Here is a 23868-nt window from a genome sequence, read left to right on the forward strand (position 1 = left end):
CACTGAATTTTTTCTTTGGGTAAAAACTCTGCTTTTGAATGCTATTGCATCACGCGAATTTACATTGACGCACTTGTACCACACTGCTTACACACACCACAAATATGTACCGTGTGCTCATGGTCGCATTAAGGCCAGGTGATGCTCTAAGCACAGCCTTGTGCTTGTGGAATCACCTAGGCCTCAATGCCTTAATCCAGGAATGCTGCCCTTACGGGCTCACCATAGCCCGTGCTACTTGGAACTTGTTCCGAGTGGCTGAATCTATAACAACATCAACAATGCTGCTCCTCGGCTCTTCCATTGCTTAGCTGGCAAGACATAAGGACTCAATTAGTCCCGAAGGTGAAATATGAGATACATAACGAAATGAGAATAACGTGATATAACTATGGGCAAAAATTTGGAGCAGGATTGTGGGATCGAACCTGTGAACCTGGGTCTTCCCAGGGTTAGAGGCGTCACCCCCGTGGGTTAAGGTGGGCGTCAGGGGTGACCCAGGATGCAAGTTTCGTTCCGCTGTTCTACTCGAAAGATTTTATCGTGAAATAAGACATTTATATCTTTCAAGTTTCCTTCAAGGCCACCCCCACCCCCCCACCGCGCCAGGACTCACAACGATATTATATATTAACTATTTTTATTATATTTATTTCATTATAAACAGCAGCTGGTTGATTGAGAGTAAAAAACAACAGCAAAGCATAAATATTTGTCGCGCTTAGAATATGCCGTTAATCCTATTCCTCCGGAATTCCTTAAAATTGGATGGTTCCGGTAGTCTGAGATGCTCACTTTCCCTTATGGTTAAGTTTGGCCTGTTTGTTGACCAGACCACACACTAGAAGGTGAAGGGACGACGACGTTTCGGTCCGTCCTGGACCATTCTCAAGTCGATCAAGCCATTCTCACAATCGACTTGAGAATGGTGCCGAGCGGCCGAGCGGACAGCACGCTGGACTTATGATCCTGTGGTCCTGGGTTCGATCCCAGGCGCCGGCGAGAAACAATGGGCAGAGTTTCTTTCACCCTATGCCCCTGTTACCTAGTCAGCTGTCACTGGCTGCTTCCTGGGGGTGGAAGCCTGGTCGAGGACCGGGCCGCGGGGACACTAAAAAGCCCCGAAATCATCTCAAGATAACCTCAAGAAGATGGTCCAGGACGGACCGAAACGTCGTCGTCCCTTCACCTTCTAGTATGTGGTCTGGTCAACATACTTTAGCCCCGTTATTGTGACTCATCGCCTGCATTTGGGCTGTTTGTATTATAATATATTACAGTTCTTCCAACCCGCTTGAAATATGGTACATTCATAGTATATTTTTTTAAGAAAATAATACCCTTCAGCAATGCTTATTTGTTACTAAATTCCAGTAAGAGGTGCACCTGTAACAGGTTATCCTCTCGGACGTAGGTTCGAACCCTCTTCACGGCCCTTGTGGATTTTGATCATTTGATGCATCACGCTATTGTGATTTCTGTGTGTTAGGTGCACCAACTCATCAGACTCGATGAGTATAAGAGGGAAAGGAAACCCATGCTGTTGTAGAGACGAGGCTCACCATAGCCCGTGCTACTTGCCCCGCTCCTGTGCCAGGTAAGTCCACTACCGGCTAACCATAGCCCGTGCTACTTGCCCCGCTCCAGTGCCAGGTAAGTCCACTACCGGCTAACCATAGCCCGTGCTACTTGCCCCGCTCCTGAGTCAGGTAAGTCCACTACCGGCTAACCATAGCCCGTGCTACTTGCCCCGCTCCTGTGCCAGGTAAGTCCACTACCGGCTACCCATAGCCCGTGCTACTTGCCCCGCTCCTGTGCCAGGTAAGTCCACTACCGGCTAACCATAGCCCGTGCTACTTGCCCCGCTCCTGTGCCAGGTAAGTCCACTACCGGCTAACCATAGCCCCTGCTACTTGCCCCGCTCCTGTGCCAGGTAAGTCCACTACGGGCTTACCATAGCCCGTGCTACTTGCCCCGCTCCTGTGCCAGGTAAGTCCACTACCGGCTAACCATAGCCCGTGCTACTTGCCCCGCTCCTGTGCCAGGTAAGTCCACTACCGGCTAACCATAGCCCGTGCTACTTGCCCCGCTCCTGAGTCAGGTAAGTCCACTACGGGCTAACCATAGCCCGTGCTTCTTGCCCCGCTCCTGTGCCAGGTAAGTCCACTACGGGCTCACCATAGCCCGTGCTACTTGCACCGCTCCTGTGCCAGGTAAGTCCACTACGGGCTCACCATAGCCCGTGCTACTTGCCCCGCTCCTGTGCCGGGAAAGTCCACTACGGGCTAACCATAGCCCGTGCTACTTGCCCCGCTCCTGTGCCAGGTAAGTCCACTACCATCTCACCATAGCCCGTGCTACTTGGAACTTATATTCCAAGTAGCTGAATCTAAAACAACAATAACCATACTCCTGTGGTACCTTATGGAACACCCGGTATTGTGGTAACATAAACATTACCACAATCCTGGAGATACGCAGCAGGAAATGATCAGATCTCCGGCTGCACCGTCATCCTCCTCCTCCTGCTGCTCTACAAGGAGGGAAAACCCTGCCATGAGACGGACAGTTTCCAACATCAGGTGTTCACCGTTGAGCTCAACCATTCACGTGGTTTACGGTTTGGATCCAAGCTCAGTGGTGAGACACAGCCAGCCAGTGTCTCCTGCTACCCTGATTATCATGTCTGGAACACGACATGTATCGTTGCAGTAAAGTCTTACACTTGAGAAAATTGAGAGCTGGATCAACATCAATTCAGCCGAAAGTCTCAACCAAAAACAAATGGTGGGCATCCAGGCACATCCGGCCATCTCTGCACACATCCGGCCACCTCTACACACATCCGGCCACCTCTACACACACATACACACACACACACTACCATCACCACAATACCTATATCTCCCCACAGGCAACTAACTGCTAGATAAAAAAACAATGACATTCCAAACTCCCAACTGGAAGCCCTGGAACAAATTGTCAAAGAATACAAAAAAACTTGCTCTGGAAGTCATTCATTAGTGGTCGGATTGTAGTCTGTTAGTGGAGTCGGAGACATCTCCCGTCACGCAGGGTGCAGTCGTACCTCCACAGATCTCCAGTATCAGCTCTTGATACTGGTAATGGCTCAAGAGGGCCACCACTTACGGGATATTCATGCCCGTGCCACCTTTTAGGTGGCTTAATCTTCATCAATCATCAATCAGTCGAATATGATCTATGATGTCGATATGATCTTTGACTGCAGGTTGACACAAACACACACACACACACACACACACATTTTACCTGATAAACTGGGATGCCGGTGGCTGTGTGGATAGCACTCTGGACTCGTGTAATCCTGGGGATCACCGGGGATCGATCCCTAGCGATGGCGGAAACAAATGGGCAGAGTTTCTTTCACCCTGATGCCCCCCTGTTACCTAGCAGTAAATAGGTACCTGGGAGTTAGACAGCTGCTACGGGCTGCTTCCTGGTTGATTGACAGTTGAGAGGAACTCAACCCCCGCAAGCACAAGGTGAATACATTATTACTGTATTTTTAAAATACAGAACTAAGCCCTGGGAGATCACGGCTACAATCCGCTGGTGATGATTATTTCCTTTTTTTTGTCTGATGAGTTTGTTGCTAAGTCACGGGTCAGGGAGCCAGCCAAGCCAGAGCTGGGGGAAGTCCCACAACATCCTGGTAAGTGCCACAACATCCTGGTGAGTGCCAGGATGTTGGGTATATATATATATATATATATATATATATATATATATATATATATATATATATATATATATATATATATATATATATAATTTATATATATATATATATATATATATATATATATATATATATATATATATATATATATATACACGCACAAAATAATGTTTCCCTGTTACAAAATCACTTGAAATTTACTTTCAATAATTGCACAATGAAGCATACTAAAAAAAATAAATCCACCAAAAGATCCGTATAATTTATACACCGGCCAATACAGTAAGTATTCATGTATGTGAATACTACACCCCCGTGTCCTCCCTGGGGTCTTCGCCAGTGAGTAGCCATCACTATACACAGTAGTCATCAATAAACTCATCATTTAGTTCAGTCTCCCGAGGGCCGAACATACCCACATAGCGGTATGGTCGTTTCGGACACGAGACGATTCGACGAAGTTCGTTATCTGCGTGTTAAAACCGTGTATATATTGCTATGCTAGGCTGTATTAACATAGGTTAGACTGTATTTCGCTCTAGTTAGGTCAGGTTAGGTTGAGTTGGGTTAAGGTTTGGTTGAACTAGGTTATGTTAGGTAGGTTTCACAGTCCGTTGGCAAGTGGTCTTGTGTGCGATGGAACTTGTGTCGCGGTGTGAGGCGTGAGGCGGAAGGCCCCAGGGGAGGACGACACGACGCAGCCTTCCCCAGCCCACAGTCCTCATCGTCCTTGTGTCGACCTACGCCACAAGGACGACAGGACGCAGCCTACACCAGCCCACATTCCTCGTCGTCCATGTGTCGACCTGCTCCGGGCGGATTCCACGTACGTCACCCAGTATGAATCCACGTACGTCACCTAGTTATGTCTTACGTCTTGGTGAAGAGAATCGCGACCCCACGCTTCATGCCAGAGTGTGGCAGTGTGCGACACCACACTCTTATACTATGCATTTTAAAAGCATGTACTGTTATACAATGCATTGACAACACAGCATCGCTCCTGTGCCAGGTAAGTCCACTACGGGCTCACCATAGCCCCTGCTACTTGCCCCGCTCCTGTGCCAGGTAAGTCCACTACGGGCTCACCATAGCCCCTGCTACTTGCCCCGTTCCTGTGCCAGGTAAGCCACGGGCTCACCATAGCCCGTGCTACTTGGAACTTGTTCCGAGTAGCTGAATCTATAACAACAACAACATACAATGTTCGTCAGGCTACAACACCTGCTGACCTCAATAAACGTATAAGAGTATGTACGGTTCAGTTTATACGTATTCTGCTCTATTTCATTCTTGTTTCGTCATAAATAGTTTAGAAACGTATTTTAATCAGGTTGCTCTATGGGTAAGGGAACTATCAGGAGAGAGTGCCAAGTCATTACGACTATATAGCACTTGTAAGAGATCAGGATAAGGATTTGGGATGGGACAGGGGGGGGAATAGAATGGTGTCCCTTCTCCCGTTCTCCTGGTGATTGGGAGGAATCAATGTCCAGCTCCTTCCCAGCTGGACACTTGCGAACTGGTGTTGGCGGTGGCCAGGGAGGAGGGCTGACCAGTACACGTGTCCCACATCTGGCCAGGTGAGTGGGCGTGTCCTACATCTGGCCAGGTGAGTGGGCGTGTCCTACATCTGGCCAGGTGAGTGGGCGTGTCCCGCATCTGGCCAGGTGAGTGGGCGTGTCCTACATCTGGCCAGGTGAGTGGGCGTGTCCCGCATCTGGCCAGGTGAGTGGGCGTGTCCTACATCTGGCCAGGTGAGTGGGCGTGTCCTCACCAGGCACCAACGCAGGCGGGGGGGGGGGGTCGCCACAGATCGATCTCAATCACCGTTGTTTGACATAAATAAACCACAACATTTTAAAGTATAAACCCCATAAAACTATATTGTTCATGTAAGCAACCAGGTAAACAAAAGTAAAACTGTTACCAAAACTAATATATATATATATATATATATATATATATATATATATATATATATATATATATATATATATATATATATATATATATATATATATATAAATATATATATATATATATATATATATATATATATATATATATATATATATATATATATATATATATATATATATATATATATATACCTCTTAACAAACTGGCCATACCGAAAAGCAACAAAAATCTGTCGCCACTTGAAGACAACACACATCTACCAACGAAAATGGTAGATAATCTACCATTCTAGTGAGAATCTAGAGAATCTACCGTTGTTAAGCTGGCGAACCTCGCGCGGCCTTGTAACCAATCCGTCGGCTTCACTAACCATTACGTCAAAAATCCAACCTCCTAACCAAGCCAGAAACGTACAAACCCAAGCAACCCACCTCCCCCATCGAGTCCAATGTATACAAAAAAAACATATATATGTGAGCTGTTACTTTTCATAGCAGATTGAATATATAACGTTTGTTACCTGTTGTTTAAGATTCGCTACTTGGAACAAAAAGTTCCAAGTAGCACGGGCTATGGTGAGCCCGTAGGACTTGGTTACCATAAACAAACGCTATCTACTAGTTGAGAGGCCGTGTTGGAGGAGGCGGAGGGTAGGTTCTGTGGAGAATGGAATGTCTGCTGCACATTCCTAGTGGCTTTCCTTCATGCCTCTGCATCGCTACACTTTATATCCACTGATGCAACACCTTTATGTAATTTATCTTGGTTGTTAGGTGGTGTGGAACTGCGTTGTCAGGGGGGGGGAGGTACCTGTGTTGTGAGGCAGGTGTACCTGTGTTGTGAGGCAGGGTGTACCTGTGTTGTGAGGCAGGGTGTAGCTGTGTTGTGAGGCAGGTGTACCTGTGTTGTGAGGCAGGGTGTAGCTGTGTTGTGAGGCAGGTGTAGCTGTGTTGTGAGGCAGGTGTTGTTGTGTTGTGAGGCAGGGTGTAGCTGTGTTGTGAGGCAGGGTGTAGCTGTCTTGTGAGGCAGGTGTAGCTGTGTTGTGAGGCAGGGTGTAGCTGTGTTGTGAGGCAGGGTGTAGCTGTGTTGTGAGGCAGGTGTACCTGTGTTGTGAGGCAGGGTGTAGCTGTGTTGTGAGGCAGGGTGTACCTGTGTTGTGAGGCAGGGTGTAGCTGTGTTGTGAGGCAGGTGTACCTGTGTTGTGAGGCAGGGTGTGGCTGTGTTGTGAGGCAGGGTGTAGTTGTGTTGTGAGGCAGGGTTTAGCTGTGTTGTGAGGCAGGGTGTAGCTGTGTTGTGAGGCAGGGTGTAGCTGTGTTGTGAGGCAGGTGTACCTGTGTTGTGAGGCAGGGTGTAGCTGTGTTGTGAGGCAGGTGTACCTGTGTTGTGAGGCAGGGTGTAGCTGTGTTGTGAGGCAGGGTGTACCTGTGTTGTGAGGCAGGGTGTAGCTGTGTTGTGAGGCAGGTGTACCTGTGTTGTGAGGCAGGGTGTACCTGTGTTGTGAGGCAGGGTGTAGCTGTGTTGTGAGGCAGGTGTACCTGTGTTGTGAGGCAGGGTGTAGCTGTGTTGTGAGGCAGGGTGTATCTGTGTTGTGAGGCAGGGTGTAGCTGTACTTACCTGTCAATGACAACGGAGAAGTGAGGTCTAGCTCCTTATGCCCCGCCCACAACCTCTTGTGTTGTAATGTATCTATTCTGACGTTCGAATTTCTTATCGAATCTGGCCTTAAAGTTGTGGATGGAGGTGGCTTCTATAACTTCTCTCAGGTCATTCCGCTTGTTGACCACTCGTACTGGGTACGAGCATTTACTTACATTTCATCGACTCATTTACGTTCCCATCTTCCACACATGTACTCTTGTCCTACCTTCTCTCATACCAAAGAGGCTATCCTTGTCCACCATGTTTATTCCCCTCAGTATCCTGTACGTTGCGATCATGTCCTCTCTCTATCTTCTCTCCTCCAGAGTTGTGAGGTATAATTTCCTTCACCTATCCTCATAGCTTAGTATACTTAGCTCTGGCAGTAATCTTGTAATTTCGGATTTAAGCTTCAGAAAGTTCATACTCCATGTCGGTACTGCGTATTCCAGTACTGGTCTAACGAAGGTTGTGTTTATTGCCTTGAAAGAGTTCTGACACAAGTTTTTAAAGGATTTAGAACATTAGAATGATATTCTAATGTTTGACAGCGTTTCACATGCTGCAGATATTATTCTGTTCATGTGTGTCTTTGGTGTTAGTGTTGAAATTATATCCCCAACAAAATCTTTCTTTCCGATTCCTGTAGTTCCCTTCCACTAATTGTGTAGATATCTAAAAGGAGATATCTAAACATATCTCTAAAGATACGGACCATTCTCCCGTTCCCTCATCATTACCTTACACTTGTTAGGGTTGAATTCTAGCAGTCACATTTTGCCCTCTCCTGGAGTTTCTGAAGGTCCTCCCGTAACTTCCTGCAGTCCTCCTTTGTTTTTACATTCCTATTCGACTTTGCATCATCTTCAAACATTGACCTTTACGAACTCATTTCCTCTTGTAGGTCGTTCACACACACTAGGAACGTTATCGTGGTCCCAGGACCGAAGTGGTATGGAGAATAGTGGATGTAAGTGGACCTAAGAACTACGTGAGAAGTGGTATGGAGAATAGTGGATGTAAGTGGACCTGAGAACTACGCGAGAAGTGGTATGGAGAATAGTGGATGAAAGTGGACCTAAGAACTACGTGAGAAGTGGTATGGAGAATAGTGGATGAAAGTGGACCTAAGAACTACGTGAGAAGTGGTATGGAGAATAGTGGATGTAAGTGGACCTGAGAACTACGTGAGAAGTGGTATGGAGAATAGTGGATGAAAGTGGACCTAAGAACTACGTGAGAAGTGGTATGGAGAATAGTGGATGTAAGTGGACCTGAGAACTACGTGAGAAGTGGTAAGAGGAATAGTGGATGTAGCTGGACTTAACAACACTAGGAAAAGATAGAAAGAAAGAAGAAGAGACGTATTGTACTTAAAGGAAATGCCATGGTGGAGGAAGGGAGGGAATTATCCCGGAGAAAGCACCAAGCCACTACGACTATATAGCACTGGGAAAGGGGTCAGGATAAGGATCAGAGATAGGACGGGGGAAAAGGAATAGTGCCCAACCAGTTGGACGGTCGGGGATTGAACCCCGACCTGAATGAAGCGAGACCGTCGCTCTACCGTCCAGCCCAAGTGGTTGGGAGTGAGAAAATTTTCTTCAAGCGTAATAGTCGATGAAATGAAATGTTTAATAAACGAAGAGGAAGCAAAAACCTATTATCCCAACCCACAATGTTAAAATTAATAGGAAAGGCTGATATTGTTTTTTTTAGAGTTCTTATATACACCATTGTCTCTGTACATAGCCCAGTGATTTGTACCCCGGATGTTGTTGTTGTTACAGATTCAGCTACTCGGAACAAGTTGCAAGTAGCACGGGCTATGGTGAGCCCGTAACTTACCTGGCACAGGAGCGGGGGATCCTCTTGTACCCCGGATGTGCAGAGTACTGGTGGATGGTGTCCCAAGGTCACAGTACCTTGGGACACAGTACCTTGGGTCTTACTGTAACCTAAGGTTCGTCTCTGGGTCCGCCTAGTAACAATGACCGTTCTCTACTCTGTTCTGGTGTTAGCTGGTCCACCCTCTCCTCCTCTTTATACACACGCCCGCACACATACACAAACACAAACGAATCGCATACAAATAAATACGCAAACACCAAGGATTTAAATTTACATACTCGTTCATCCGGTTTTAGCAAGGGACCGGACTCACACTGTCCGTCCGGCCGCAAGGGAAAGGGGGACACGGCCCTCTTTTTGGCTGTTGGTGGAGCTGTACTTGTTAGAGCTGTGTTTGTTAGAGTTGTGTTTGTTAGAGCTGTGGTTGTTGGAGATTGGTGATTGGTGTGGTTGGTGTAGCTACGGTAGTTGAAGCTGTGGTTGTGAGAGTGTGTAGAGGAGAGACTGGTTTTTGAAGAGACTGGCTGCCAGCAGGAGACGAAGAACCTATGTACGTCCCCCGCCCAGCAGGGGTCACCATGCACAGCCTTGAGGGGCACCCGCCCAGAGAAGAGTTTCCCTGGTTGAGAAATTGATTATTCTGCTGGTGAGGTGGAGGTTGCTAGGACAGTAGCTCGTCTCACCATACCTTTGTTCACCTTGGGTTAATATGTACTTGGGAGTTAGGCAACTGTTGTGGGTAGCATCCGGGGGGAACTTCAGTCAATACACTGGCGTCACCATACCATATTTACCACACTAGCCAGGTAGGCTCCCCCCCCCCCCCCCCACTGGATTCACTAGCACCACAATGGGTTCACTACCCATTGTGGTGGGCAGTGATGTGGTGGAGGCCGACTCCATACACAGTTTCAAAGGTAGATATGATAGAGTCCAGATATGATAGGCTCAGGAATCTGTACACCAGCTGATTGACAGTTGAGATGCAGGACCAAAGAGCCAGAGCTTAACCCCTGCAAGCACAACTAGATGAGTACAACTAAGTACTAGCACCACACTGCCAAACAAATGGTTGCTGGAATTCAATCCCAACAAGTGCAAGGGAATGAGGATGTGAAAGGGAGACAGGAAGCTACAATAAAAGAAGGCAACTACAGGAATTGGAAGAAAAGAGAATAGGATTTAAGGCTGAATATACATAATTCCCAACACTAACACCACACACACACACACACACACACACACACACACACACACACACACACACACACACACACACACACACACACACACACACACACACACACACACACACCACACACACACACACACACACACACACACACACACACACACACACACACACACACACACACACACACACACACACACACACACCACACACACACACACACACACACACACACACACACACACACACACACACACACACACACACACACACACACACACACACACACACACACACAAGTTACAGCCCCACTCTTGTGTACCAGTTAAGTCCACTACGGGCTCGCCATAGCCCGTGCTACTTGGAACGTTTTGTTCCCAGTAGCTGAATCTTAAACAACAGCAACTGACACCAGCAGCAGACATAAACAGAGGGATAGGTTGGGGGGACAGACAGACAAACAGGGGAGGACTCGGGGCTGTATGGGGGTACAGGTTTAGTACTCGTAATAGGTTGAACTTAACTACCCTACTGGACAGTCGGAATAAGGATAATCAGATAAAGGTGAATACATCTCGTTGTTGTATTGAGGAAACAATTCATACAGTATTCAAAGCAGTAACGATGGTGTGTATGATTTATGTATACATTTCGTTCCAGGAAGCGTCGTATAGCGAGTATCCCAGGACATGCGTCAAGGAACATGTATTCCAGGATATTGTGTAACGTGTATTCCAGGATATGCGTCATGTCGAATATACTTCCAGGATCTCGTGTACATTATGTATTCTAAGATATGTATTCTGTAACATGTATTCCAGGATATGCGTCATGATGAATATACTTCCAGGATCTCGTGTATATTATGTATTCTAAGATATGTATTCTGTAACATGTATTCCAGGATATGCGTCATGTTGAATATAATTCCAGGATCTCGTGTATATTATGTATTCTAAGATATGTATTCTGTAACATGTATTCCAGGATATTGTGTAACGTTTATTCCAAGATATGTATGCAGTCTATATTCCAGGATATGTATTTAGACATGTATCACTTAGATTGTATTCCAGGATCTGTAGTATAGCGAGTATTAAAGAATATGTGTTTTGGGAAGTATATACCTTGATGTGTCATATAGAATAGTGTATGTAGCAGCGTATATATATATATATATATATATATATATATATATATATATATATATATATATATATATATATATATATATATATCTGATCTCGTGTATATTATTCTCGTGTATATATTTTCAGTTGTATATAGTCCTGGGGACCATTCAGGCTTGTTTGCATATATATATATATATATATATATATATATATATATATATATATATATATATATATATATATATATATATATATATATATATGTATATATATATGCCATTTATTATATCTTCCATGATCATATATTGAACACTTTAAATTCTATGTAAAATACTGTTTTTTTCCAGAGGTTCTTTAAGTTAGCATAATTCCAGGATCTAGCCTATAGTGTTTTATATAGTATAACACAGTATAACACAGTATAACATCTTTTAAAATATCTGTCATATCATATTTGTCAGGGTTTGAGCCTTGAGTATCCCAGGATTTGCGTCATTGCGAGCATCATAAATGTGCGTCACATTGGCTGGCTTCCAGATCTACGCCACAAAAACAATAGTAGACCAGTTTCTTGCGAGGCGTATCACAGGATCTGCGTCACCCAGCGTGGCACAAGGGGATAATTATTACCTCTATGTCCTAAAGGTTTGTGAATAACTAGGAAAAATTATTGTCTTGAGGCAGTTATCTCCTCCAGTTCCTCCGAGTCTCATTAAGAAGGCTAGTAACAGGACAACAATCTGAGATTTGGTAGGACGTGGCTCAAGACTCCAGTTAGACACAAGGAGACAAACAGGTATACTGACTTCGAAGGAGGACGGACAAAGATTGAGAGAGAAAGATATACCAGAGAACATTTTCTCGTGTCACCATTTGTCTCAGTTATTGGTCAAGAAAAATCTTGCATGACTCTCGAAATTAAAGCAAGTTTTATATACCCTCCCACCTACTCCCACTCCGCCCTCCCACCTTCTCCCACTCCGCCCACCCATCCTGATAATATCCCACAGTGAAGGTCAGGGGTGTGACATGGTGTGCCCAACCACCACCACCACCACCTGGGTGTGGCGTACCCACTGACACCTTCCAGGAGACCAACACACAGAGGTTTGTACATTTAGGTATGTACAAATCAACTCACAATGGTTAGTTTCTTTCACCTTATGCCTTTGTTGTAACCTTACAAATAGGTGAGTACACACACACAGGGGCCTCGTGGCTGAGTGGATATAACATAAAAATATATCATTAACTCTAGGGTAGAAGTCCTAGGAGCCCGGGTTCGATCCCTGGCAGAAGCAGAAACAAATGGACAGAGTTTATTTCACCCTGGTGTCCCTGTTCACCTAGCAGTAAATAGGTACCTGGGAGTTAGACAACTGATATGGGCTGCTTCCTCGAGATTCCTGCTTCCTTGGCGAGAGAGCCCAAGGGGATGTTGGGAAGCACTTTACATAGCGATAAGCAAGTGAAATGCGTTACAAGGGAAATAATTAAAGCTAAGCCCATTCACAGGTGAGGCAATAATCGAGAGGATTGGGAGCCATAACATTCGTGAGCCGCAGCTACAATGCTACACACAGAGTGGTAGACGGTTGGAATAAGTTAAGTGTTAAGTTGGGTGGAGGCCAAGACCGTCAGTAGTTTCAAAGCGTTATACGACAAAGAGTACTGGGAAGACGGGACACCACGAGCGTAGCTCTCATCCTGTAACTACACTTAGGTAATTACACAGGAGTTGTGACGCAGCCTTAAGCACGAGCGTACGAGTACAATCATGCGCGCACGATGAGTTTTTTTTCTGAATCAAATGATTTCACGGAATGTGTACGAGATGATTGGTGACCAATCATCTCCACTTGGAGTTGGATATGATGTAATGCACATTGGTTATGTTTATGTTATGAAGTCGTCTTTCCGGTAGGAAAGACACGTTAGCTCACCTCATCGACTTGAGAATTGTCCAGGACGGACCGAAATGTCGTCCCTTCACCTTCTAGTGTGTGGTCTGGTCAACACGTTACCTGCTATCAGCGCTGCACCAAGTATTGTAAAATTTTACATTGTTGTCCTCGTATCTTAGTATGTTTACACTGGTTTGAGTTGACAGGTTACGTTATACTAAACTATAACGGAACATAATCTTGTATCCGAATACCACACCACCTCCTCTGTTTTTGTGAATAATGAAGAAGGAAGCCTTGAAAAAAATCGATATCCTCACCGATCGGAAAGAGTATAATCATGGTGTGCTTATCTTGTTAGTTTTATAGTACATGTATTTGTACTTGAGTTGGTGTAGTTGGTGCTGCTCCGCCTCGTACCCCGAGGACAACTCACCGAAACATTCACTGAAACAATACACTACACTACACATTTGTTCAATCAATGAAAAAATCCTCGTATCTTTTGCAGGCGATGAGTCACAATAACGTGGCTAAAGTATGTTGACCAGACCACACACTAGAAGGTGAAAGGACGACGACGTTTCGGTCCGTCCTGGACCATTCTCAAGTCGATTCTCGCAATCGACTTGAGAATGGTCCAGGACGGACCGAAACGTCGTCGTCCCTTCACCTTCCTCGTATCTTTTGTTTACCCATTTGGGAGCTCAGCATGTACATGTATGTCCATCCTTGTATGTCAATTCCGTCTCTGTCAACCATCGTGGCGTTATCCACCTTATCGGCAACTCTAAGAATGTTGCGTGTTGTGATGACTGAGGAAGCAGGAAGCAGACTACAGGCGTGAGGGAGAAAGTTGTCTTAGGTGACTCATGCATTTATTGTGACTGGTCACCGTCTTCTGGCGGTGTTAGTGTAGGAGCAACGCCCAGGGGGGGGGGGCCGGCCTTGACCACTTGGACCCTGGTGCTAGCCAGGGGATAATGTGAAAACCCATAACCACGAAGGAAAATGAAACAATATTTGAACAAATCAACACGGGCCGTGATGAGGGTTCGAACTCGAACGCCCGGGATGATCCCAGACGCTGCCTTAGTCGACTAGGCCACGACATGGTAAAAAAATTGTCACCTTTTACTTAAGCTTATTACTTAAGCGCTTTCGTGGACATCAACACATCTTCAGATGTGTTGATGTACTCGTACATCTTCAGATGTGTTGATGTACTCGTACATCTTCAGATGTGTTGATGTACTCGTACATCTTCAGATGTGTTGATGGACTCGTACATCTTCAGATGTGTTGATGTACTCGTACATCTTCAGATGTGTTGATGGACTCGTACATCTTCAGATGTGTTGATTTATATGAAAACTCTTAAAATGTATCTTGTCAATTCCTTTTGTGGTTATACGTGTTCTGCCCGACACGCTATGGGTACTAGTGACTACCCAAGAATGTACTACTCACCCGCCAATATATGCAGTATCCCCATTAACAACCCAAAATGAGACGCTCTCCTTGCGGATGAAGGTGACATCCTAGTTCAAGTTCAAGTATGTTTATTGAGATAAGCAATAAATACATCTCAAAGGGATAGAGTAGCTTAGGCTATTTCTACCCCCCCCCCCCCAACATCCTACTAACATAAGAACAAAGGTAACGGCAGAAGGTCTATTGGCCCATACGAGGCAGCTCCTATTTATAACCACCCAATCCCACTCATATACATGTCCAACCCACGCTTGAAACAATCGAGGAACCCCACCTCCACCACGTAACCCTCTGGAATACTTCGGAACACGTAACATGCCTATTTTTGTAACAAAAGCTTCCTCGCAAATTCCTAGTACTGTTCGTTCTTCCTCGTTCACCGAGGAAGAACGGTGAACGATTATTTCAGGTTATTTCTTACGTAATCTGAAAGATCCTGCTCGCTCCTCCATGGAATTTCCACTAGACGCTGGACTCGGTATATAATCAAACGTTTGCGTTTTTATAATATATGTTCCTGCCCCGTCATCTCCTCGCGCTATACATTATACCCGTCAGTCTGTATAATTATAGTGACCTTCGAACTAAAACAATTGCAAGAATTTCGTTGATTACTAGGCCTGACAGCTAAGTGGACAGCGCCTCGTATTCGTAGTCCTGAGATTCCGTGTTCGATCCCCGGTGGAGGCGGAAACAAATGGGCAGAGTTTCTTTTACCCTGATGCTCCTGTTCACGTAGCAGTAAATAGGTACCTGGGAGTTAGACAGCTGCTACGGCCTGCTTCCTGGGTGATGTGTAACAAAAAGGAGGCCTGGTCGAGGACCGGGCCGCGGGGACGCTAAGCCACGAAATCATCTCAAGATAACAACAGAAATTAGGAAGGTAGTTTCACTGGAGCCTTCCGAGGCTGGAGGGATCGCGCATGATAGCCATGACCTAAAGAATAAGATGCCAACACGTACACGGCAACACATATACACACACACACATATATACACACACACGTGCCCAGCCGTGTAACCGTGGCACACATCCCACACCTGGTAGCCTCACGCTCCCATCCCACATCTAGGCACCGTTGCTTAGGCAGCTAACTCATTTCCAACATACACAAGTCACTCCATACGTATATTTTCACATGTGAATTTATTCTATATTTATATAACCCGAAAATCTCATAAACCAATAAAAGATAACATATTTGGTTTCCCTCGAAATATAGCGATTGTAAATAAACAAGGTGGAGGCCATATAGGCCTTCTGGAGGCCATATAGGCCTTCTGGAGGCCATATAGGCCTTCTGGAGGTCATATAGGCCTTCTGGAGGCCATATAGGCCTTCTGGAGGTCATATAGGCCTTCTGGAGGCCATATAGGCCTTCTGGAGGTCATATAGGCCTCCAGAAGCCAAGGTGGAAGCCCGAAACTATATACATCGTTTCGGACAAGACAGGGGTTAGTAACTACAAAGGTACAAATTATATAATTGAATTGTAATGTTACTAGAATTCGTGATATCACTGATAATAACAAATGGCACCCGAAAAGATAGTAATATAATAGGATAACGCAAATTAGTATTATAATGGGGTAACATAATAATAAGTGATATAATGGGGATAACGTAATGAGTGATATCATGGGGGTATCGTACTAATACAATGGCAGCACTACTAGGGAAAGTGGAAATGTTACTAGCAATAATGGTAATATTTCTAGTAACAATTATCGTTTAAAGAAAGATTAGTATCGTTGCTATAACAATTATTGCGTTACAAGTAAGTCTAGTATGCGTTGCTAATAGCAATTATTTTCAAGTAACAATTATGATTTCAATAAAGATTGGTAACGTTACTAGTAACAACAGCAGTGTTACTAATAACGCTATCAGTTCTCGACAAGTAAATACATTACTGCACAAATATATTCTTCAATAAGATCCCAGGCACTGCAGGAGTACCCGGTAGTTGGGAAGGTATACACTGAGATGTATACTCATCTTCTCGGGGTACATATATTAAGTTTACTTTAGTTCTGGATTAAAGTGTACTTTCTGCTTGGTCAGACATCTCCTGTAGTGGCTTTAGTAATCAATTTAGTGGCTTTAGTATCAATTTCAGCCTCCTGAAATTGATAGGCTGTAAGTTCAACTCCAAACCAACTAGATATAGTCGTTTCAGCATCGGAACGCAAATATTCAAACATGGAAATATTGCAACACTGACATTTAAGCTGTTTTCCTCGTGGTGTCCACTTTCTACCTCCGCCGCCAGGTAGGAGGTCAGCAGCGTTCCATCTTCTTGATCTGATGGAGCCGGGCGCCACCTTGCACCAAGGGGAAGGGCCGTGGCCTCCAGGGAGTGTCCGCTCCCACCAGTGTTTGCTTACACGCATACAAACGCCACCAACTCCCTTCCTATTCCTTAAGCTAATTTTAGCGTTTTAGTGGATAGCTACATTAAGAATGTTGACCAGACCACACACTAGAAATTGAAGGGACGACGACGTTTCGGTCCGTCCTGGACCATTCTCAAGTCGATCGTTACTTCAGCCACGTTATTGTGACTCATCGCCTACATTAAGAATATTCTGATTTAGCTACATTAAGAATATTCTGATTTAAACTGCGTGTTTTTAAGCTATTTCTGCCTGGATCGGCAACAAACGCAAAAGTAATAATACAAATATAGGCACGTAATCTATACATGTTAGTGAAAGTTGCAAATTTAACGAGGGTAAGGTCAACAAGCGAACTCCATGGACAAGATTGGTGTGTATTTAGTCTCTTATTATTGTCTATACTTTTATTATCTAAATGAATGCTGAAACGTTAGGCAACTTAATGGAGTTATCTTGGCTATTATACAACAAACATTAATTTAAATTCAAATGAAAACGCCAAGAGAAAATGGACACAAAATTAACTATATGACAAACGAAAACATCGATTAATTATCGTGGGTGAGGCTACTAAAACAAATTAGGCAGAAAATTAAAGTCATTTTTTGTTATATTAAATGTTTAAAGTTTTAATTCCTCTTTGGATTATACCAGCAGCTCTCACACTGTAGAGGACCCAAGCAGTTTTTTATTTGTATTAATGTACGATTGGCACAACACCAGCCAGAATATCCACTGCTCTATACCAGATTCTCGTCACACAGTCTTCCGACCACTTGTGCAGTTCATCTAGATGTCACTATAAGGCCTCAATATCATTGTCACTTCCTACGTTACCATAAATCTTGGTGTCAGCTGCAAATTTTATGTGGTTTGTAATATTCTCATCTATGTCATTGATGTATATGAGAAAGGTTAGACCCCCACAATGGAACTTTGCCGTACCGCACTTACCACATTTCCTCAGTCACGTCAGGTAGATTACATTTAAAAATCTGCTCAGTTTAATGAGATTGTTTGTATTTTTACTTTGACATTTATCATACAACTTGTGAGTTGATATGTTAGCACGAATTGCTGGTGTAATAAGAGGTACAAAAAATTTTGTCTCTGAGCTATGTTGGAAATGTAGAGGGTTTTAAGAAAACTCTTAGCGTATAAATTCCGAGAAACAGGGAGGGGGGGGGGGGGTAGGCTTCCACAGTTGAAAAACCAACCAACTTATAATAACAATGATTAATAATAATAATAGTTTCATTCATTAAATATACATAAGAACACATTACAGTGGTTTACTTGTAGGTACAGAAGTTGCATATTAAATAAAGCTACTAATACGCAAAACGTTTCGGGCATATCCTAGTGTGAATTTCCTAAGCTTTTATTTCTGCAATATAACGTTTATTTAGTAGGCTTGTATTCCGAGTGCATACAAACGGATAATGTAAGTAGTGAGGGCCGATTTTTGAGCAAATGAGATAGGTTGTTTTAGAGTTTAGAGGTGGGGAGGGTCTTGCTGAGAAGATGTCAAGATACTGGTGGGAATTTTGTAAAGAATCTGATGGACTTGCCTGGATAATATTAATGAAGATTCTATTAATGGTTAAAATACTGCTATTAATAATAACAATTAGCAACACTAGAAGGAACTTAATACCAACACATAAAACATCTCAACTTTACCTTTATGGAAGATTAAGATGTTGAAGATACTTCACTGGCGGTCCAGATACATTACCTTTCAAGCAGCTCTCGCACTGATGATTGAGAATTCTTCCGACGACTTACCTTCTAAAATGCTGTTGTACGGAAGGTTGAGAATGCTCCAGACTGAGCTTCCAGGCAGCAGAATGTATGCGATGCTTCACCTACGTACTGCAAAAACAAATAATTACCTACAGAACTTTAACACACCTAACCATAACTGCATAAAATTATAATATATAATAATACTTCAATTTCAGAAAGTACCTTACGTACATAGTACATTAAAATTCATGAATACGTCTTGGGATTGGCTGCAGCTTGGACGAGCATAGCCTGAAGACGAAATTATGCTCACGAACATGGGTTGGCCTTAGGACGAGCTGCTGTTTTGATGATGGGTTGCAGAAAACATGCCCAAACAACTCGCTCTGGCCTGAAATCGTACTAAAAGTTCAAAAAGTGTGTGTAACACCAAAGGGCCAACATGTGTGGTGGGCGGGGGCAGACTGTTAGTGGGTGTGTCCTGGATTCAGACTGTTCAGATATGGCAATCCTACAATAAAGCAATGCGTCATTCATTCATTCAACGTTACAGTTTTTATCAATCTATAAACTGCTATATTTCCACACAATATGGGTTCTAATATTCTGGTGCATGTTCGTATTTGTAAACACTTTACATTTCATGCCATCTATAGATCATTATGACAGGCCGGATATTTCCGGTGAAACTTGAAGCCTAGTCATATTCGGGCTGTGATTTTGTTACTTACCCATATAATCATACAATTATTTTGTTTGACTCTTCTGCTCTTTTCGCGTTCATCCGAACGGTCTCTTCTGATGACATTTCTAGACTGGTTTGACAACTCAAGATTATATACATCATCTTTATTTACTGCAGCCTTGCCAAGGGCATCATCATGCATGATGGAATCCATGCCAATTTCACTCTTGATTCCTTTATCAAGTATATATCGTATATAAGTATGTCTAGTATCAGAAAAATGGTTTGATTGCAAGTTGTTCAGTAATGAGGATAAGGTGTCGGAGATTAACTAGTTATGACAGTGTATTAAAATATCTTGAGCGCTACAAGTGTTGCTAACAATTCAACTTGCAAGATGAATGCCCAGTTATTAACTCTTACATTGCTCTCGTGTACTCACCTAGTTGGGCTTGCGAGGGTTGAGCTCTAGCTCTTAGGTCCCGCCTCTCAACTGTAACACACCCGCCGTGTATGTTGCCTTGAGCGGGAGTACAATGACAACACTTCCTGTCCTCCCAGCAGCTATTCTCAGATATTACGCAGAATCCTGTTCACATATATTCCAAGTTTGTCTACTGTAGATATTGCATATACTGTATGTAACCTGGCACTGCTTGTAAATTTCTAAGAGCTTACCTCATCACTTCAACGTCAACTGCAATACTGTAATTTTACAACTAAATCCTTGTAACTTTATAACGAATTTGCTAAGCCAATGAACACGACTTTTAATGCCTGAGCTATTGTAGGAATGAAGGTCATATCTGTTTACAAACTATGTAACTAGATTATCACTACTATAACTTGCTTACAGTTAAACAAATGTATGATAAACTATTGAACCTATTCTGTGAGGCTGTGATACATATCCCATGACAGACATGTGTATTGGGAAACTAATTAAATTTATCAACAGACAATGTTTACAAACGGCTGTAATTAAAGTTCATTAACTTCGTAACTTGCTTAGCTAAATGAATGACTGGAATGAGTTCTTGAGCACATCATGTGTCTGTAACTATACCACCACTGCTCACAGGATGTATATATGGTGAATAATGAATGAATTGAAGTATAAAGAATAGTTATAGCTGCATTATCAGTGACTCACGCTTCCTCATCAACATACTCACGGCGATGTTTCACCCCTCACACGCACTCCTCCTTAATCAGAACGTAAGCAAATCAATGAACAAACGTGAGATGTTCCAGATAACTTACCACACTGATGGCATTCATTGATTTGTATTACTGGTGAGGCCGAGCTGCCCGCAGCAACACCTGTGGGAGCGTCTGGTGCCTGTGAGGCGTCCCAGCTGGGGGACTCCCGCGCCAGTTGCCGCGCTTCTATATAATGCACATTCAATATTATATGAAAAATAGATAAATATATAAATGTGTTACGAAAATAAATGAACAACAAGGATTATTAAAACGATATGCAGTGAAAGTTTACATTTTACATGTACATATGTTGGTAATATGGATAGTTTATTCTTTGGTTTATGAGTATATTGAAGTGTGTGAGAACTTCTCCTGGCACGCAGGATGTTGGCGGCTGGTGGCAATATAAGCAGAGGCTGCAGCGTTGAAGCAGACAGCTGGTGGAACGTGCGTGGACTACTTGTCAGTCTTGTAGCAATAATCCTGACGGCTTGCAGTGCAAGTGAACATATTTTCAGTATGAAGGTGATATTTGCTGTTGTGATAGCCTGCCTGGCGGAAAACATCACCCCTTCCCCTGTGTCTTTACCAAAATCTAACGCCAACGCCAGGCTCTTGGACAATAATGACGCCAAAGGTAACCCCATTCTATTTGGCGAGGCGGAAGCAGCCTCACCATTGTCGGCACGTGGCAAGAGCTTGATGAAGACTCCGCCTGGAGGCCAGAGTAGCAGGGTATCACTAGTCTTCCCGGGGTCTAAGCAATCCTCTGGCACCAACCGTCAAGATGGTGTTGGCCCAGATGGCGTCGTGTTTTCGTCAGCATCCACACGCGGAAATACTCCCAAAGAGGTGCCTTCCGAGTCAAACTGTTCACTTCAAGGAGGCTCTATGGTAATCAACGGTACCTGCCACAGCTTCCTAACCCTGGGCCCGTGTGCAGAGGGACAGTGGTTGGTGCTCCGGGATAATCGGCCTCTATGTGAGCCTCGACCGTGTCCCTTCGGCCAGTTAAAATATAAGGAAAAGTGTGTCAGTGTATCCGATTTTTCTGTGTGTAAAGATGGACAAATACTGTACGTCGAATTTTCAGGAGTAGCCATGTGCGATTGTGAGCCGAACTATATCTACGACGTATATAGCGGTAAATGTTTTGCTCCGCAAGTGAGAGGATCCTGCAACTTCGGCGAGTATTTCCAGTTGTCAGCCTCTGGTGCACCAGAGTGCGTCCCTAATGAATGCGTCATGGACGGCTACGTGAAGGACGACGTCACCAGAAAATGTTATCGTAAGATGTACCTCGGCTACTGCAATAAAGACCGAATGACCTTTTATCCTGAAACCAATACAGTGGATTGCTCCTTCGAAGTTGATACAAGAAACATTTTGGACGTGCACACCCTGCGAGCATGCCCTGCAGGGTCTCTCCGTGATTACCTCAATGAGTGCCGCCAACAGTTCATCATTCCCACCACACGCTCCTCTCCCTCCGTAAACGGCGCATGTCCTGCCGGGTTCGTCAAGGATCCCAAAGGAATATGCCGCAGAGTCAGCACGTTATTCGGCTGAGACACTTTGAGCTGTGTTGGGGACAAACAAGATCGAGTATATCGGCCCCCACAACCTCCCTATGGGTGTAGCTGGCCCCAGTACCGGGTGATGGACGTTGCAACCTTAGCTTCCCGTGTTGGCTGTGGCGCCCCCGGTATCGGAAGTGGCATCCCAGTACCGGGTACTGGAGGTATTGCCCTCACGAGTCACCCTAAACAACGCTTTATCATTGACTGGTCCTGCGTTTGCTATGCAACAACTTGTGTTAATGAATTTTTCTCGGAGATAAATAACGGCTGTGTACTATGCTTCTAAGGCTGCATAAAATACTAGTAATGATGTCTGGTTTCGTTATATTATAGTTGTCTTTATGAACTATAAAGTGTTTATTTTATATATATTTATTGTTTTGTTTTAAACTGAATATATAACTAACGACTGAAGTGCAGTTAGCAGCAAATGCCAGTAAATTTGTAAAATTTGCGTATTATGTAAGTGGCATATTTACAAACCATAAAAAAAGCCCGACCCTTTTCTATGTTCCTAAGGTCGCCAGTTGTTAATGTGTTTTATACCATTTCCCATTTATACTGTGATATTAGGTTTAGAAAAGCATGTATAAGCTTACAAATATACATGTATGTGTGTGAGGAATGTGCGGTTAAATGAAAATGATATGATGTGAAATAAATGACAAATATTTATTATATCTTTGTTTTGTTTCTTGTTTCTTTAACAACTCCATAATATTCTAGATACAGTATATATATATGGATGAGTGTTGGTTATTTCTCAGTTATACTGTATACCTAAAGATCGACCACTTCACAGCCTGTACTCACCTAGTTGTGTTTGCGGGGGGTTAGGCTTTGTCTCTTTGGTCCCGCCTCATATATCAATATTATGTGGGTGATATTAATCGTGTTTGAGCGATGTAAACATGGCTTAATTACCCCCATTCACTCCGTGAATAGTGAAGCAAGAAAGTAAATATTGTCCACATAAGCGAAATGTGAAAATGGAAGCTTGTTGAGGAGTGATAATATATTCTTCACAGCAATGAGGGGGTCAATCAAACTTTCATGAGTTAACACGAGCTGCTGAATTGGTATATTTTATATGGCCTTGATGGTAACTATGGTAACTGTGAGGCGTGAAGTAAATGATCGCTCGTTGTCTATTCTCATTCATCAAGTATTTTTTGGATGTAATAAGTGGTGGAGGGCTGGAGGATTTTGGAGCACCTGTGAAGATACGAGATTATATATATGGAACACTTTTCATTTTAGTCGCTTAGGAGTGGTCACGAGACTTGGCTGGGTTTTAGTTATCTTCAGCTGTTAAAACATTACTAATACAAAATATAAATATAATTGAATTATACCACTCGCATGGTCACTACGAAAAAAAGTTAATCAAAT

At 43.7% G+C, this 23868-nt stretch overlaps 2 protein-coding genes across 4 annotated transcripts in view; one reads left to right on the forward strand and one right to left on the reverse strand.

Annotated features, from left to right (window-relative positions):
• Positions 1-21117, reverse strand: part of LOC123770716 (TRIO and F-actin-binding protein) — an 86600-nt gene extending 65483 nt beyond the window's left edge. Inside the window, exons 1-2 of one of the 3 annotated variants that reach the window (XM_069305859.1) lie at positions 20954-21117; positions 19045-19131 (exon numbers count right to left, since the gene is read on the reverse strand). The gene's annotated coding sequence lies outside the window, so the exon portion shown is untranslated. Of the gene's footprint in view, positions 1-19044; positions 19132-19236 lie in introns of all 3 variants that reach the window. The other 2 variants (XM_069305861.1, XM_069305860.1) reach the window with 2 other exon arrangements.
• A 148-nt stretch (positions 21118-21265) lies between these two features.
• LOC123770722 (uncharacterized) lies at positions 21266-23154 on the forward strand. Its single transcript, XM_045762845.1, has one exon. It carries the CDS (start codon positions 21281-21283, stop codon positions 22463-22465), a length of 1185 nt encoding a protein of 394 aa, XP_045618801.1. The 5' UTR covers positions 21266-21280; the 3' UTR covers positions 22466-23154.
• The last annotated feature ends 714 nt before the right edge of the window (positions 23155-23868 follow it).

The sequence above is a fragment of the Procambarus clarkii genome, chromosome 56 (assembly GCF_040958095.1).
Source record: "Procambarus clarkii isolate CNS0578487 chromosome 56, FALCON_Pclarkii_2.0, whole genome shotgun sequence".
In the NCBI taxonomy this organism is placed as follows: domain Eukaryota; kingdom Metazoa; phylum Arthropoda; class Malacostraca; order Decapoda; family Cambaridae; genus Procambarus; species Procambarus clarkii.